At 50.8% G+C, this 18071-nt stretch overlaps 1 protein-coding gene across 3 annotated transcripts; it reads left to right on the top strand.

Moving 5' to 3' along the window:
• The first annotated feature begins 6366 nt into the window (after positions 1-6366).
• On the top strand, positions 6367-16700 carry SLC35C1 (solute carrier family 35 member C1). Of its 3 annotated transcripts, none has more exons than XM_010964629.3 (3): positions 6367-6551; positions 8205-8731; positions 12510-16700. In XM_010964629.3, the coding sequence occupies exons 1-3, from the start codon at positions 6520-6522 to the stop codon at positions 13067-13069; spliced, it is 1119 nt and encodes a 372-aa protein (XP_010962931.1). In that variant the 5' UTR covers positions 6367-6519; the 3' UTR covers positions 13070-16700. The 3 variants fall into 3 exon arrangements, with proteins under 3 accessions (XP_010962931.1, XP_010962934.1, XP_010962932.2); XM_010964632.3 differs by lacking the exon at positions 6367-6551 and adding an exon at positions 6711-6843; XM_010964630.3 differs by lacking the exon at positions 6367-6551 and adding an exon at positions 6865-7012.
• The last annotated feature ends 1371 nt before the right edge of the window (positions 16701-18071 follow it).

Genomic DNA, 18071 nt, shown 5'->3' with positions numbered 1-18071 from the left:
ATTTCAGAGAAGGAAAAAATTAAGCAATGGACTTTCTGGTCATACCCATCCCTTTGGCTGGAGGAAAGCCAGCAGTAGACTGATGCTCCCCAAAGACTGCAAGAGGCTAAGAAGGGGCACTCCCAAAAAGAGATGAAGATGGTCTTACCCAAAAACGGAACAGATGCCTCCTGTGTATCCCGTCTTCACACCTCATCGACAAAGGGAAATGGCAGGAGTGCAGAACAGGGGGAACTAATCTAATTTCTTGGTCTCCCTAAGGAAGTTATGTCTGCACTGAGTCCTACGGACAAGAAGTTAGCCAGGTATAGGGTGGGTGGGAGTGCACGGAACAAGGCGGAACCACAGGAACAAAGGAGGAATGAAGAGGTTTAGGCAACCTTCCATATACCCTCTTCCCCATCCAATACAGATCCCCCACAGCAGACACCGGCAGTTTGCCAGTTCAGTGTCCATCCTCCCTCTTCTGGCAACACCTCCTAAATTTTACTTCCCCAGCCAAAGCTTTGCTGCTCTCAGACCACCTTTTCTGGGTCCCAGGAATGGAGCTTGTTAGGCAGGGCTTAAGCCAGAGGTTAGATTTATCCACCTGGTCACAATCATTGGTCAAGGGTGGTCATGTGACTTGAGCTGGGCCAATGAGAGTAAACCTCAAGATTTCTGAGAAACAGTGATTTTTTTTTTCCCCACCAGACTTAAAATTGAGTGGTGTTTTATGACTTGGCATGAAATCTGTATGAGACTATAATGGTAGCTACATGCATTATACATTTGTCCAAACTCAGAATGTATAACACCAAGAGCGAACCCTAATGTAAACTACAGACTCTGTGTGATAACGATGCGTCAGTGTAGGTTCATTGATTCTAACAAAGGTAACAGTCTGGTGGGCGATGTTAATGGGGGAGGCTGTGCATGTGTGGGGACAGGGGGGTTATGGGAAATCTCTGTACCTTTAGCTCAGTTTTGCTGTGAACCTAAAAGTGTTCTAAAAATAAAGTCTATTTTAAAAAAAAACCCGAATGGTGTAAGGTCTGGAATGCTTGAAGCTATTTTGCCGTCTCATGGAGCCTGAGGATAAAGCCAACACTTGGAGAAGAGCCCAGACCAGGATCTGGTTGATGACATTGTTTGAGATGCTGGGTCAAGCTGCACCTACAGCCAGCCACTCCCTCTGGACTTCTCAGTGACATGAGCCAGTACATTCCATTTTGTTTCACCAAGCTCTCCCTTGCCCCTCCACATACCACCTAGGACAAGAACCAGTCTTTTACCTTAGGGACCAGCAAGCTTGACTCCCCTCCCACTTTACTGATGAGAAAACTGAGATCTGGAGAGGTAGAGAAATTATCCAAAGTCTCAAGATTGAGGTAACCAGGCCAAGAAGCAGAAATCTAAGGAGCTTTCCTCTATGCCTCTATGTCACTCCAGGAGGAGGTTAAGCATTCAGTAAGCTGCTGAAACCCGCCCTCCCCTCACCCCCAGTCAAGACTGAGAAAAAGCTGTTGCTCTCATGGTCTTGCTGGGATTTATCAGTCAAGCAAGAGTTTTTGGTTTTGTTTTTCACAGATCTACCATATTAATTTCCTACAGCTGTCATAACAAATGACCACAAACTTGCTAGCTCAAAACAATGGAAATTTATTCTCTCCCAATTCAGGAGGCCAGAAGTCCAAAATCAAGGTGTCCAGGGTTGGTTCCTTCTAGAATCTGTTCTCTCCTAACTTCCAGTGCTTTCCAGCTATCGTTAGAGTTTCTTGACCGGTAGCTGCATCACTCCAACCCCTACCTCCATCTTCACATGGCCTTCTTCCCTGTGTGTCCCCTCTGTCTCCAAATCTCCCTGCTTGTAAGGACACCAGTCATAGGATTTAGAGTCCACCTTAAACCAGTATGAATTCATTTTAACATAACTAACTACATCTGCAAAAATCTTGTTTCTGAATAAGTTCTTATTCTGAGGTTCTGGAAATGAGTTTGGGGGTTGAACACAATCCAACCCAGTACCCTAACTACATGCCAAGCATCATGTACATGCCACGAGGGGTACCAAAGACATATGGGGATGAAATGGTGTGTCTAATAATCAGACTCACATTCATTTAACACTCACTCCCTGAGCACCTACAGCGTGCCAGGTGCCGTGTTAGGTGCTGAAGAACTAGAGATGCCGATGGCACAGCCCCCGTGCTCCTGGATGGAGCTCCAGTCCAGGGAAGGAGCTTGAAGTTTGCGGGGCTGTAAGAAGAGTGGAGGTCCTGTCCCATCTCACCTTTTCATGAACTGCTCCCTCTCTGGACCTATTTCCTTCTCTATAAGGGGTTTAGAATAGACAATCTCTAACATACCTTGAAGATCTGATGTGCTGAGAATTTTTCTTTAATGTTTGTAAAAATGCTTTGCAAACTGCAAAGTGCTGTACACACAATGAGAGTCAGTATAACATTAATAGTTAAGTGAGTAAGTCAGTCGGCCTGGGTTCAAATCCCAGCTCAGCCACTTACAATCCCCTATGACCTTAGGTGACTTACTTTATCTATCTGGACCTCAGTTTTCTCTTCCATAAAATGGAATAATAAGATAGCCTCTCAAAGTTATCATGAGGTTTGAAGAATTCGTCCATGCAGTACTGAGGCCAGGGCATAGCACAAAGCAGGGCCTGATAAATGATTAGCTACTGTATAACTCTCCGCTCTGCCACCAAGAGTTTACAACCTAGGTGGGAGATAAAGCTAATAGGTGAAAAAGTTAGAAAGATTGGACAGTGGATCAGCCAGAGGGCTCTCGAGTCTCAGTGGACAATGCGGCCCTAGGCACACATTTGCCCTTCAGCAACAGGACAGAGGACACTGATGCCAGGGTCACCCCATAGGACCAGTGACCCAGGAGACCAACCAGGAACCCGAGCTCAGGAGGAGCCAGGCTCGTGCAACAGGACAAACTTTAGCTCAGCTGTCAGATTGGTCTTGGTTCAAATACAGCTCTCACCTCCTCACTGGGGAGCCTTGGGCTAGTGATCCAACATGTCTGGGGTCTGTTTCCTCATTTGTAAAGTGGGGATTGTAACCAGAGGCTGCCCCTCACAGCGTTGTTATGAGGACTGCCATGTTGTACATGGAAAACCCGGGCATGGAGCCACCCTCTGAGAAACATTAGCTGTCAGTGGCACACCCTCCACTAGAAGGGACTAACTTACTCCCCAAGGGTTAGATGCTAATCTGGGGGAAACACCACTCCTGCTTGGAGATTACCCAGGTGCATGTTACAGGAGCTTTGGGGAGTAAAGCTTTTGGCTCTTCTAGATCGCGAAAGAACCAAAAAGGCCTGCACCATCCAAATCTAGGTGCTTCCCAGAAGCCAGACCCGGGCATAAAGGTGATGTCTCTGGTAGAGGTTACAAGATGTCTGCTGCCCTTCCAGACCTCTGGTCTGCATTATAGACAGAACATTTAAGAAAAAGACGCAACCAAGACTGCACCTATATCAAGAAGGCAAATGCTTCCCAGGAATTCTCAGGTTATAACTCATTGGCCAAAATATGTCATGTGGCCACATCTAGCTTCAAGGAAGACTGGGGAATAAGTGTTCTTAGGTGTTCACATTTACATACAAACAGTATATGGGTAATGTTAGTAAGAAAGGTTAAATTCATATAAGGTGAACCAGGGGTCAGCAAAGTGAGCCGAATCCAGCCCACGGTCTATTTGTATAAAGTTTTTTTTTTGAAACACAGCAGCACCCATTTGTTTACAAAACTACAACAGCTGTATTGAATGGCGATGACAGAGACCATATGGCTCACAGAGTCTAAGATATTTACTCTCTGGTCCCTTACAGAAAAAGTTTGCCAACTCTTGGAGTAGGCAATTTGTAGTGTCTCTGTACCGGCAATGGAAAGACATATTTTTTTTTTCCTGGAAAGAATATATTATTTTCCAAAGAACATTCTAATCATCATGAAAAAAAATCAGAACTATTTTTTTCTCTGCTTACACTTACTTAACAGTTTAGTTTTAATTTTTATTTTGAATTCCATATGGGATGAATGAGGAAAGCTTTTCAAGGCAGAGGGCCAATAAAGATGTTAAATCAGCTTTGATTTTCAGGTACTCTTAGCAGTGGTCTGACTTCTGTTCATTCTACAAAGAGGTACTGGGGCAGGAATTGTGCTAGGTCCTGTCTAGGATGGATGGATAGACAGATGATAAATAGAGAGAAAGCAAGAGAGAGAGATCAGATTAACATGTCATGCTTTCAAGTTTGCCTAGAGAATACACATATATGTGAGGAAAAGGGAATACAGAGTTGGTGAGTATGTGTAACGGCCTAACTGCTATAACAAAGTGACCCTTTCATCACTGTATAGGTGCGGAAAGAACGTAAGTTGATTTCCCTCTAGTATAACAGTCTCCAGGTGGACAGGGCAAGTTGGCAGGTGTCTCTGCTCCACACAGAGACCAGAGAGAGACTCTCTCCATCATATTGCTCCCACATCCCCTAGACACTGACTTCATCTCAGCGGTCGCAGCTGGGTTACAGACACAATGGGGTCCTGGGTTACAGGAAGAAAAAGAGAACACAGAGTAAGACCCATCTAACGTTTTAAAGCCTAGACATGGAAAGTACAGCACACCACTCCCCTCCCTTCACCATCCACAAAGTCATATGGTTCACCTACCCACAAGGGAGGCAGGGAAATGTGGTCTCTGGCTGGGCAACCATCCAATTATTTTGGACCAATGGAAGAATGAATTCTGGTAGAAAATTGGTTACCATCCACCACATAGTGAGATAGTCAATATCTGCGTGTTCCCAGGGGTTCTCAGGCCCTACAGGTACCAATCCATTGTCCCTCACACCTGGGAGTTTAGTTCTGTTCACCTGTCTGGTAGAAATCATCTTCTTCTGACATCATTAGTAGCTCCTAGCCAAGGCAAGAAAATAAGATTACGCCCATAAAGGGCCCAATTGCCACCTTAATGATTTTATGCTCCACCTCACACCAAGTTCACACCCTGGCTAATTACTCTTGACAAGACTTAAAACTTCATCCTTTGCGAATGGTTGAAACAATTAACAATCCTTAAGAAAAATGTACAAGCAGTTTGTGCAAAGTGCACAATTTCTGAGGCCTTAGACCCCCAAGAAACATCCCCCTCGCCCCCGCCTCCCCTTTCCCTCAGAAAGAACAAAAAGGATTGGAACCTGTGAAACTTACTGTACTGGCCTGTTGCAATCTTAATGCGAGGGAGTGAAGCTAATGGTGGAATTTCAGGTGCAAGGTAAAGGGGCAGATTGGACACAGGGATACACTTTGGTCTCCTGCCTTTTGGAGAGCCCAGACTGTGCCCCACACATCCAGCATAGACTGTCTCTGGATCTTTTAGTGAAATGCCTCTGGTGTGTATGCAGTCTGTATCTCTGCACTAGGGGATCCGGGTGTCAGCACATTCATCAGGTACACTAGTACCTGTTAGTGTGCCAAGGGGGAAGGCCCTTCCAGGAAACCAGGGCCTCTCAGAGACAAGTCCGCCCTCCCTGTATGTCAATAATGTATTTGTCACAGTGAAATATCAGGCCTAAGAGAGAAGAGCAGGTAGGGTTGCTCTTAATAAACTGAAACCCACAACCTTTAAGTCTGGCCCTGGAATGAGACTCTCCAAGGTGGCCAGCTTAATCACTTTAAGCCTTTCCTTCCCTAAAAGGGTAATTTGACCCCAAACGTGACGAGGTGATCAGATAGCAACCTCCACCTGAAGACCAGACCAGGAAGACCCATTTCTGGAAGAAGGAGTAATGCTGGTGTTACAGAATAAGAGCCAGAGGGTTAGTGGAGGAGGACAGACATGGAGCAGAGCTCCCTTGGGGAGTTTGCACCTGCCCCAGGGCTGTGGGACAGTGCTTGTGTCCTGTAACCCTTCCAGTTCCCATAGCCCACAAAGGGCTATGCTAAACTGGGGTAAGGGTTTATGCAGTTAGCAAGTCATGTACACCACAGATTTTACCTTTTTATGATGGAAATTTTCAAAGATGCACAGAGGTAAGGAGACTCCTATACCCTCCATGTACCTATGCCTAGCTTCAATAATTGTCTGTCTTCTTTTATCTATCAGCCTTTGGGGGTTTTCTTTTTGGAGGAGTGAGTATTCTGGGAATTTGGAAGCAAATCTCAAACATCTCACCCATAAATTAATTGGTACTAATTAAATGGTGTTTGAAATATTACAAGTAGTAGTCCCTACTTTCAACCGTATCAGCTATGGTTTTGAGCAAGGAGGTTGAGGCTGACTGGTACAGTCCAGCTCCCCGGTTTTACAATAAAGATAACTCCGGGAAAGTGAGCCACCCAACGCTGATGAACCAGGAAGAGGTCGGTCCTCCTTGCCTGACTGGTGAAGTGACTGCCCAGGCCCAATCCCTGGGAGGGGGAGGGGGACCCTCTACTAACTGCCGGCAGGAAGAATCCTGGCTGTTCCCCACTTCTGGAGCACAAGCTGAGTGCGCGGCGGCGGACCACGGATGCAGCCGGGTCCTGGGACGTGCAAACCACGGTAACTGGAATGGGAAATCCTGGGCGGGATAACGGGGTCTAGTGTGGCCTTGAAAAGGGAAGGGGACCTGCTCCCACGACCGGCGGGATAACGCGGGGACAAGGTTAGGCCAGTCCCTGGGGTGCCCCGCCGTTGCCCCGGGCCCACGTGGGAAGCAAGTCGGCGACGTTGGCGCTGCGCCCGCGCCGGGAGATGGGACCAGGAAGTCGTTTCCCACGGGCTCGGCCCTGGGCGCGGCGCTGCAGGTGCGGCGCAGTGTGGCGTGGGGCGGGCAGCCAGTGCCGAGGTGGAGGTGAGCGCTGGGTCGCCTTCGCGGCCAGGGAACACCAGCCCTGGGACCAGAGCTTGCCGCCGGGCCCGGCGTACCGAGAGGGTTTTCTGCGAGGAGGGGAGGGGTTGCTGCATTGAGGCTCGGACCCGGGAGCTGGGGGGGTTTCGAATCTGCGGTGGGGGCAGCTGCTGTAAGTCTCACGCTCCGGAGAAGGATAGGGGAGGTGAAAGTAGGGGGAAGGAGGGGACTGCAACTAGGTTTTGGAGGAGTGGGCTGGGGTTAGGTATAGGGACGCGGGGCTGTTGGGGGAGTTCTCTAGACGCCGAGGGACGCGGAGCGGTGCCAAGGTTCTGGGGAAGTAGCCCTGCCCGGGGATGAGGAGCGGGGTGGACCTGCAGATAGGCCAGGTAGAGGGGAGTCAAGGGTCTGGAGGAGATGGAGCAGGGGCGGAGGGGGGCTCCGCGGGAGGGTTTGCAGGAAAGGGGCCCGAGACTCTAGCACCCACAGGAACCTTCCTCGTCTACCGAGATCCTCCCCCACCATCAGCGGGCGGGGAGCGCACATGGGATGGGAGGCTGCCGGGGCGTCGACGCAAGCATGACTCTGAAGGCCGTTTCTCCGAAGCTGTGGCTTTAAGGGAGACACCGGGTGTGCGGGCTCTTTAAGAAGGGTGTCCGGGGCGTGTCAGGAAATGAGTTCCTGGCCCGCCTCGCCTGGGGGAGCGGCCTTGGAAGTCCGGAGGTTCCGGGGCCGAGCCGGGGCTGGCGCCCGGAAAGACAGCTCGCCGTGGGCTTGCGCCGGCCGAGCCTCCTCCTGTGTCCTTCGAACCCGGGCCCTGAGCGCCTCTGACTTCGCCTGCACCCCTCTTTACAAACCCCACGCACGCGCTTCGTCCGTTCAGCTCCCTGCATTGCCTCCCCCTCTCGGCCTGCAAACCTTTCTCTCCAACAGAAGCCCGTGCCGCCCTCTCTCTGCCTCTCTCCCCTATGCTGCTTCCGCCCTTTTTAGCACCTTCGCGCTTCATTCCTCCTCCTCTCCCTTCTCTTTCCATTCCTCTTCCCCCTCCCTTCTTCCTGTGACTCCTCCCTGCTAGGTCCCAGCCCCTTCTCCCCTAACAGGTCGTCTCTTTCCAACCTTAGCCCCATCCCTCATCTCATTCCCGTGTCTTGTCTCATGAGCCCCCTCATGGTGGGAGCAGGTTGTGGGGCTCACCCCAGAGCAGAACCTTTCCATCCAAGAGAAGGGTGGGAGGCCTCCAGACCACCCCCCGTGTGACAGTTGAGGACTTCAGCTTGCAGAAAGCAGAAGTGAACTCACTATCCTGGACTCTAGGAAATCAGTCCGGCTGTAGGGTGACCGAGCTCCTCTGCTACCATGAACAGGGCCTCTCTGAAGCGGTCAAGGATCCTGCACATGGCGCTGATGGGGACTTCTGACCCCTCCAGAGAGACAGAGGCCAGCCAGGAGAAGCCCTTTGTGCTGCGGGCATTGCAGATCGCACTGGTAGTCTCTCTCTACTGGGTCACGTCCATCTCCATGGTGTTCCTTAACAAGTACCTGCTGGACAGCCCCTCCCTACGGCTGGACACCCCCATCTTCGTCACCTTCTATCAATGCCTGGTGACTGCACTGCTGTGCAAGGGCCTCAGCACACTGGCCGCCTGTTGCCCTGGTGCCGTGGACTTCCCCACCCTGCGCCTGGACCTCAGGGTGGCCCGCAGTGTCCTGCCCTTGTCGGTGGTCTTCATCGGCATGATCACCTTCAATAACCTCTGCCTCAAGTATGTGGGCGTGGCCTTCTACAACGTGGGCCGCTCACTCACCACCGTCTTCAATGTGCTGCTCTCCTACCTGCTGCTCAAACAGACCACCTCCTTCTATGCCTTGCTCACCTGCAGCATCATCATTGGTGAGTGGCCAGCCAGGGCCATGGGGAATGGCATGGGGGTGGGGGTAGGAATGGGGGCCGAAACCCGAAAGAACAACCCTGTCAAACACCTTTGGACTTGATCTGTCCCAGCTCCCTTGTTGTGAAAATCTTATGAGGAAGAGCCTGGGGTCCAGAGAGATTCTGGAGGCCACCTAGCAAGTTAGGGGCCCAGTCAGGGCCCTTCACACAAGATGGGATTATAATCTACATTTCACAGAAGGAAAACCAAGGTACAGAGAAGTTAAGTAATTCATCAAAGATCACACAGCTAATAAATGGCAGAGGTGGGATCTGATCTCAAGCAGTCTGGCTCCTTAACACTTGACCACTATACTCTCTTGCTTCTCAAGAGTTCAAGTGTCCTGACTCCCCATCTGGTGCTCTTTCTAGAGGACATTGTATCTTTTAGTAAATATACCATCACCCTGTGACCTTGCAGGCTTACAGTAATGCCTGAGACAGTGGGAAGAGATATGCTTTGATATAACTTAGCTGTCTTTCCAGACCTGATCCTCAGGAAGTAAGAATTATTGATGGGGACATTGTGCTAATCATTCACATATAGCATCTCCTTATGTTCCCCAGAGGTCCCCTGGATGGCAGCATCACCATGATCAACTCCCTGCAAACAAGGAAACTGACACTCAGAGAGGTTAAGCCACTTGCTCACAGCCTCACAACTAGGAAGTAACTAGGCTGGGATGCAAAGCCAGATTGGCCAGGCTCCCAGGCCTATGTTTCTAACCACTCTGCTCTGTTCTTGTCCCCTAGAGGTTAGAACTGCACTATCCAATACAATAGCCACTGACCACATGCATCTATTTCAATTCAAATTCCATGAAATTTTAAAACTTCAGTTCTTCACTTGCAGGTGTTATGACCTGATTCTGTAGCCACATTTCAAGTGCTTAGGAGCCCCATGTGGCCATTGGCTACTGTGTTGGATGGCACAGATGATAGAACATTTCCATGATCACAGAATATTTTCTTGCCGCCTGCTCGGTAAGAGGACCCCCAGCTTCCCACCCCTTCAGTCTTCCTGGGGCTCTGTCATCCAGGAATGGGATCTTTCTTTGAACCTGTTTGGGTTCTTCCTGGTGCTGCAAATTTCATCTTGGTTGACCTACATATTCTTCATTGGTGTCTCAGAGTCCCAGGCTGGGTTGCACTGGTTGACAGGGAAGGGCCACCCCAGGCCACCTGTCCTAGAAAACGTTCCCCTTATTGAGCAGCTTCGGAATCTAGGGCTGCCAGGTCTAGGTGGGAGGGGCCACTAAGACCCCTGGCAGATCTGGCCCAGCTGCTCCCCACTTCTTCCCCAAGGGAGCTGGTATGGGGTCCCAGGCCTCACTTAGCCAAATGCCCCAGGGATCTCCACTTCAGTCCTGCTGACCCTAGAGGGAGGGGGAGGGGGGCTCCTCGTGGGAGAATTTGCATACAGACAGGTGAGGTTGGTAGGGAAACTAGGCCCAAGTCTGAAAAGTAACCAAAGCAATAAACAACAAGTTCCTACTGTATAGCACAGGGAACTATATTCAATATCTTGTAGTAACTTACGGTGAAAAAGAACATGAAAACGAATATATGTACGTTCATGCATGACTGAAGCATTATGCTGTACACCAGAAATTGACACAACATTGTATACTGATTATACTTCAATAAAAAATATATATCTACAAAAAAAAAGTAATCAAAGTAGCTGATGGTGATATAGCTGCTGGGCAGGTGCGTTCACTGGCCTGCCTAATGGCCCAGTACCTGGCCCCCCTCCACAGTGTTTCCCTTTCCTTCCTCCTTGAGGGGGACAATAGGTCTCCTATGACTCTCCAGGCCTCATCCTTCTCCCTGCCTCTCAGGTCACACAGTATCTTTAAAAGCTCCTTCTGGAGCTTTAAGACTGGAACCTTGAGGTGGCAGTCTTCTGGACTCGGAAGGAAACCAGCAGGAGGGCTGGGGGTGCTCTGGCTAGGACCCGGCCTTCACTGTGCCCCCAGAGCTGATCTGTGGGTACCTGTTTGCAAAGGCTCTGCCAAGAAAGAGAATACTGCAAGTGAATGCTTACAATGTAGTTGGTGCCTTGTCTCCTTTCATCCTCAACCATCTCCAGAACAACTTCCATTCATTCATTCAGCCATTCAACAAATGTTAATTGATGGCCAAGTCTGTGCCATGCTATGGGGATACAAGTTCGGAAAAGGTAGACTCAGCGCCTCTGCTCCCGGAGGGCATGGGGTTGGTGCAGGGCAGTAACTGAGTTATATTTGAGGAGTAAGAGCTGTGATTGGGACAGGAAGATGCTGCGGGAATCCTGGTGGGGTTGGGAGGGGGGGTGGGGAGGGGTGGGGGAGGAGAAGGGCAGAGGTCATCCAAGCAGCCTTCTGGAGGAAGTACGAGATGGATGTCAGGAAGGAGTGAGGAGATAATGCTCTAGGCAGAAGAAAGAACATGTGCATTTCTGCATGGCTGTGCCAGAGCGAGGCTCACCAGCCATGAGGCTGCCCAAGTTAAATGAGTATGGACTATCTGCTGAGGGCAGTGGGGAAGCACAGAGGGGCTTTAAGCCAGGATGAGACCGGAGCAGCTCTTACCTTGGGAAGATGATTCCAGTGGCAAGGTGGACAGTAGATTGGTTGGAGTAGGAGGTCAGGAACGTGACCCACATCTCTACAGCTGAAGGAAATGGGAGCCCAGAGAAGTTAAGTGAATTCTCCCCAGGGCACCAGCCTCTAAATGACAGAACCCGATTGGAGCCCAAATCTCTCTGACACCAAAACCACGGTGTCAGCTGCTACGGTGGGGATACAGCATGTGTGAGATTCTGCCCCTGCCTTCTGGGGAGGTGGGGTCTAACTAAAGAGACTGTACTGTCCCCTTGGGCAGGTGCCCAGCAGCCCAGGGTAGGCAAGGGGTCTTGAAGGAAAGCGCAGGCAGGAAGAGGCCAGGAAGAGGTATGGGTGCTGGGGGATCAAGAAGACTTTGACCCTGGAGAGGCTGGCTTTGACTTTGAAGAATGAGTTGAATCTCCCAGGGAGGAGGAGGGTGTTCCTGGTGCAGGAAAGGAACAAGGACACTGAGCCCTGGTGTGAGAAGCAGGGAGATGAGAAAAATGACTAGGGGCGATCGTGGTACAGAGACAGGGCTGGCTGGGGTGTGGAAAGCCCAGCGTGCCAGGCTGTGGGATGTAGACTCGAAGGTGGGCAGCAGGGCACCATGGAGTGTCGGTGAGCAGGAGGTATCAGAAGATGAGAGTCTCAGAAAGAGTGACTGTCCCCAAAAACCTCAGGCCCCAAGTGATTCTAGCTCATTGTAGGCTCCCATTTTACGGACCAGGAAGCCAAGGTTCCGAGACCTTAAGTCACTTGCCCAAGGTCACCTTCATCACTAAGTGCTGTAGCGGTATTCATCCTTCAGCACTCATTGTAAATGTTGCTTTCCAGATGCCCCAGGCCAGCACAGTCACCCAGTTACGGGTTCTCACAGCACCCTGTACTGTTTTATGGACCTCATTACAATTGTAATTAAAGAAGTGATTGGAAAATGAATCGTTTTAATGTTTCTCCTCTGCCAGAATGTGAGCTCCGTGAGGAAGGGTTCATGTCCCAGGCCACTTCCCCAGCCCTTGTGTGGTGCTTGGCCTGTAGTGGAGACTTTGGACACATGGCAGCATTACACAGTTTGTGAACTTTGGTGGCAAAATCCTGTCCTTCTTCCTCCCCATCCTCAATCCCTTGCCCTTCTCCTCTCCCCACTGCAGGTGGCTTCTGGCTTGGTGTGGACCAGGAGGGCGCAGAGGGTACCCTGTCTTGGATGGGCACCATCTTTGGGGTGCTTGCCAGCCTCTGCGTCTCACTCAATGCCATCTACACCAAGAAGGTGCTCCCGGCGGTGGACGACAGCATCTGGCGCCTGACCTTCTACAACAACGTCAATGCCTGCGTCCTCTTTCTGCCCCTGCTCCTGCTGCTGGGCGAGCTGAGGGCCCTCTGCGACTTCCCCCAGCTGGGCAGCGCCCACTTCTGGGTCGTGATGACGCTGGGGGGCCTGTTTGGCTTTGCCATCGGCTACGTGACAGGACTGCAGATCAAGTTCACCAGTCCCCTGACCCACAACGTGTCTGGTACTGCCAAAGCCTGTGCCCAGACGGTGCTGGCCGTCCTCTACTATGAGGAGACCAAGAGCTTCCTCTGGTGGATGAGCAACATGATGGTGCTGGGGGGCTCCTCCGCCTATACCTGGGTCAGGGGCCGGGAGATGAAGAAGGTTCAGGAGGAGCCCATCCCCAAGGAGGACGAGAAGAGTAACGTGGAGGTGTGAGCTTCTCCGGAGTCCCCGGGGTGGCCTGGCCTGCCCAGGTAGAAGGCCCATGAACACAATGCTGCTGTCTCTCTGATCCAGAGAGGGTGGCCTTACAGACCTGATGGGAATCCCGTGGTTGAAGGGGAACCAGTGTTTCCAAGTGATGTCAGAAAGTTGCCAAACCTGTCTTGACCCCCTTTCCTATTTCTGGGATTTTGTCCTCCCCTAGGGAGGAGGGACCCCCACAAGAAGAGCCAGTCGGCTCTCCGGAAGGGCACCAGCTCCCCGGGAGGAGGGTAGGGGCAGCAGCCCTTCCTGCCCCTCTTCCAGGGCCTTCTACCTCCACGTGACCTTTAGGGTTGGGGAAAGGCCACAACCTTTAAGGGACAGTATTGCTGAAGCCATTAAGTCTTCACCTAGACTCAGGGGAGATAGGATTGTGACCCCACCACAGGCCAACTGTTGGGATTCGGGAAACCTCACATCTCTACGTCCCAGGCAAGCCACAGAGCTTTGGCTCCACAACCAGCCTTCCCTTGGAGGAAAGCGTGGGCTGGGCTGAGGGAGGAAATAGACAAATGTTCCCTCTTCTCTGCACTGAGACCAGCAGGCCCCGTGGAAAGGGGCGAAGGATCAGCTGCACCCGAGCCTGGCCCTGGCACCCGCAGGGGCTGCCGGGAAGCGGCCTGGGGATGGGCTCCATCGTGGGAGAGCGCCCTTTCCACACTGTCTGTGCCACTGTTTGAACGTGGGAGAACTGCGTGTCTTTCACAGGTTAAGCAGGGTCATTAACACCCTCCCCTAGTCCCTGACACGGGTTTTCCCCGCCTCACTCCTCTGCCCTGTGGGGAAACTGGCGCTTAGGTCTCCCAGCACCTGGCACAGCTGCCTGGTTCAGGTAACAGCCTCCCGGAAGTGGAGCCAGGGAGCTGCCTCTGCTTCTCCCAAGGGGGCTGATGACGCAAGGGTCAGCTCAGAGCCTTCCACCTCAGCTGTGTGGGGCCCCCCAGGATCCAGGTCCCTGCAGGGCAGGTGTTGTAGCCTGACCCTGATGAAAGTGTTAAGCCAACAATTACAATCTTCCCTGAGTTTAGGGCTGAAAGAAACTTCTCTTCCACTCGCCGTACCCTCCTGGCCCCAGGGTGGCTTTCCCCGCTCCTGTCCCTTCTGTTGGGCGTTTTGTTCCACCCAGCTCTTCAGGGTAACTCCTGATGTTTTTAGTCCCTCTGGCAAAAGGCTGTGGAGAGTGAGTCTTCTCACCACCCCTCCCTCGCAGCTCCCCCCACAATCCCAGGTGGTTTCTAATGAAGTTGGTGAGCCCCAATGCCCTGAACTGCGTGCAATTTATTTAAAAATCGGAGTAGGACAATCCTGCATGTTTGGAGTGAGTGAAAGAAGGAACAGGCAGGGTCTGGACAGGATTTAGGAACGAGGCTCTGAGGAAAAGCAGTGGGTCTGTAAATGGTGGGAAAGCTCACCCCTGCCATCACCAAGCCTGGGTTCCAGCAGGACAGCTTTCTAGGAGCCTGTTCTCCCTCTGGCCAAGGGTTGATCCAAATACCAGGGCTCCTTCCAGATCTCAAGTTTTGTATTAGTAATCACTGCTATTTATAGGGCCCTTGCTGGAGGCAGGACCCTGCTGAGTGCTCAAATCAGCCTCCTGTGTGCTGTGAAGCAGGCGCCATCACTGATCCCCCATTTTACAGATGAGAACACCGAGGCTCAGGGAGGTACACAGAAGGAAGAGGCAGCAGTAGGATTCAGATGGAGGTCTCTGCCTGCAGAGCATGGGTACTTAACCACAGTGCCCTTAACTATATCCAGCATTTTTTCAGCATCTTCTATGTGCCAGGCACATACTTCATACTGATACGAAGATCCAAATCTGCTTCGAGGGGCTTGCATGTAAATATACATCAAGGCCCCAATAACAGGTGAAATAATGGAAGTAATAACATATTGCCCTGAGGTCTCAGAAGATGGAGAGACCAAGTCTTCTAAAGGGCCAGAATGTTTGAACTGAGTCTTACTGGCTGAGTAGGGGACTCCAGGAGGAAAGATAGACTAGAAAACAAGGTGAAGCTGGGGGAAGAGCACATCTGGGGAGTGGTGAGAGGTTTTGGCAGGGGTGGTTAGGGGAGGGATAGAAAATGAGGGTGGGCCATGGCGTCAACAGCCTTGAATGCCGTGGTCAATCCGGACTTAATTCTATCTATTTTAAAAGCCATCACCAGCTTCCGAGACAACACTCTTAATGTTATTTGCACTTGGACAAGATTTAAGAGAAACCTAAATAGTTCAAAATTCAGGTGGCCTCAGCTCTCAGGACACAACTGAACAGCCTTATGTGCAACAGTCCACACATAAAAGCGCAAGATGTGCAGTGTGTCTGGATGGGTTTGAATCCATGCGGGGCCAAAGACCCCAGTTTTGATGCAGATGAGAGATAACAAGATGATTTAAAGAGCCAACAAACATGAAATTTAGTTGTTAAATGAGAAAACTGAGACCCCAAAGGGTTGAATGACTGAGGCACCAAGGACAAAACAGAGTGTGGTACTCTGCCCTCCTGGCCCTCCTGTCTGATTTGCTTCCACAGCTGCCTCACCAGAAACAGCCCTCTCCCAGCGCCTGCCCCCACTGCAAACTGGCTCCCGTGAAAGGGCTAAATTTAGGACCTGAAACCGGCTAAAATGGGGACAGCAGAGCCTGCTGCACTGAAGCACCTGGTCCAGGTGTGCCAGGAGCTTAGATAACAGAAGGCTGTGGGTGGTGTGGGGGAGAAAGGCTGGTGGTTACTGGTATAGGGGCAACAGCAGGATGTCGCTGAGCACCAGTGGGGAATTTATAAAGTTCAAGCTGGGAATGTGTTTGGAAATCAGAGTCCAGCCCCAGAGTCCAGACAAGCCTGAGGCTCGGAATGCGTGACTGACTTGCCCAAGGCCACAGGGTGATAGGGCAGAACCCGCTCCCCTCCTCCCAGGCCAGTGCTCTTTCTACTGAGCACCATCACCACCATCATCATCATTGTTAAAAAAATAATAATAACCGTTACTATTATTGCTAACATTTGTTAGCTACTCATCACATGCCAGGGGCTTTTCTAAGACTTGACATGTGTTAACTTCTGAGACAGGTACTATTAACATCCCCATTTCACAGATGAGGAAACCAAGGCACAAAGAAGTTAGCACTGTGTCCCAAATCACATAGCTGGGTTCCCTCTCGGAACACTCAGAGACTGAATTACAACAGACATTGGCCAAACCATATATGACAATAGAACTCTGACTCACAGCTTCTGCAGCAATCAGTCCTGGAAGCCAAACCACTACCTCCGCATCAGTGAACCTAGAACAGTCATTTGGGGAATGACTGCCCACTTCCCTATTTTTGGCTTCTACCCCCTAGTCCCAACTGAGGACCAACCAATCACACAAGACTCCCTGCCCCCTTCTAATTAGCCTACCTCCGGTTTCCCCATCAGTTTAACTGCTCCCAATCAGGACCTACCAGAAGCCTTCCATTTTCTCACTGTAAAGCTTTCCTACTCGTCTGCCTGCCTTCGAATCCTTGCCAAATTACAAGCGATGGTGGCTGACTCCCTTGCTATATAGCAAGCTCTGAGTAAATATCCTGTTTGTTCTCATTTGGGTGGTCTTTGTTTATTTCTACAACTCCCACTCCCCATCAGGTCCAGGTAGGGCTGTCTTGGGAGGAGGAAATAGTCCTAGAGGAGCCCCAGGCAGGTAGAGAGAGACTGTGGGGTGAGGGTGGGGCTGGTTGGGGGCAGCTGCATTTCCACCAGGCCTTCAGTCTGGCTCCCAGGCTGCTCTGCAGTCACAGAAGAGTTATATTAACGAGTTCCCGTCCAGCTAGCGAAACTCTCTCTGCTTCCTCTCCAGATCGCTATGCACAGGGTCCCTGCCTTATCTCATTTTTCATTCCCCTGCATCAGAGGGAGGGAAGGAATGTATTGAGGGCCCGCTGTATGCAGGGCCTGAGCGAGTCTCTTTACATCTTCATCTCAGTTAATCCTAACATAACCCTGTGAAGCAAGGTCCACTTTCCACTGTCTTTGAGATACACTGGTTTTCAGCTGTGCGTCCAAAGTCACCCCCACCTCCCATACCTTAAGTTTTCTTATCTATAAAATAGGGGGAAGGAAACTAGATGAGATTAGTGCCTCTAGGAAGGTTAGGGAGCCCCCTTGGAGCAGAAGGGGGAGTCAAGTGGGCTCCTAGTCCCCATTTCTGCTTCAACCAGGGCAGCCTCAGTTTCACTCATTTACATATTGAGGGTGCAGTTTAGATTTAGTAATACTAACAAGGGGCTACCTGTTTACTTGCACCCTGGCGTCTTCCCTTGCCTGTTACTTGCCTGAACTCTGAAGAAGATGACCACTTTCTTGTTCTTTTCATGTCCCCTCACCTTCCCAGAGTCCAACTCAGGTGGAGCCTGAAGCAAACGGGGGCAGTGAACCTGGCAAAAGGCCTCAAATTCCTAATTTCCAAAACTAGTTTGCCCCTCTGGCCACCAGTTTTCAAATTCTAAGCTTTGGAGTCAATTGTAGATAGAAAGGCTGCGGCTGCACACTGCGCCTAACTAGAGACCAGGATGCGCCCGGATGCTCCCGGCTCAGCCTGAAGCACAGCGGCCGCTTCTTTCCCAGTCTGACCACTAGAGGGCGCTGGCTACTTAAACTCGCCAGAGACATCCCTTCCTCCCTCCTACCCCTGGTTACATTTCAACCAATCATCAAATATTTACCCAAAGCGTAGTTCTTAGGGAATGTAAAAAATTGCCTAATCCAGTCTCCATGTAAGACTACAACAAAAAGACAAAACGGAACTGACCTCTGTCTTCTTAAATATCTTCGGCAAAGAAAGAAACCCCCAGCTATTTGGCTAATTTCTCTCATTCCTATATCACTTAGTATAAAGTCCTTCCTTAAATCTCTTACTCTTTACAGCGTAAACATTCTTTTGTTCTGCCCTTAGTGGAAACAAGGGCTTTTTGG

This window comes from Camelus bactrianus, chromosome 10 (assembly GCF_048773025.1).
Source record: "Camelus bactrianus isolate YW-2024 breed Bactrian camel chromosome 10, ASM4877302v1, whole genome shotgun sequence".
In the NCBI taxonomy this organism is placed as follows: domain Eukaryota; kingdom Metazoa; phylum Chordata; class Mammalia; order Artiodactyla; family Camelidae; genus Camelus; species Camelus bactrianus.
Note: the sequence above shows the minus strand (reverse complement) of the source record. Positions and strands in the feature narration are given on the sequence as shown.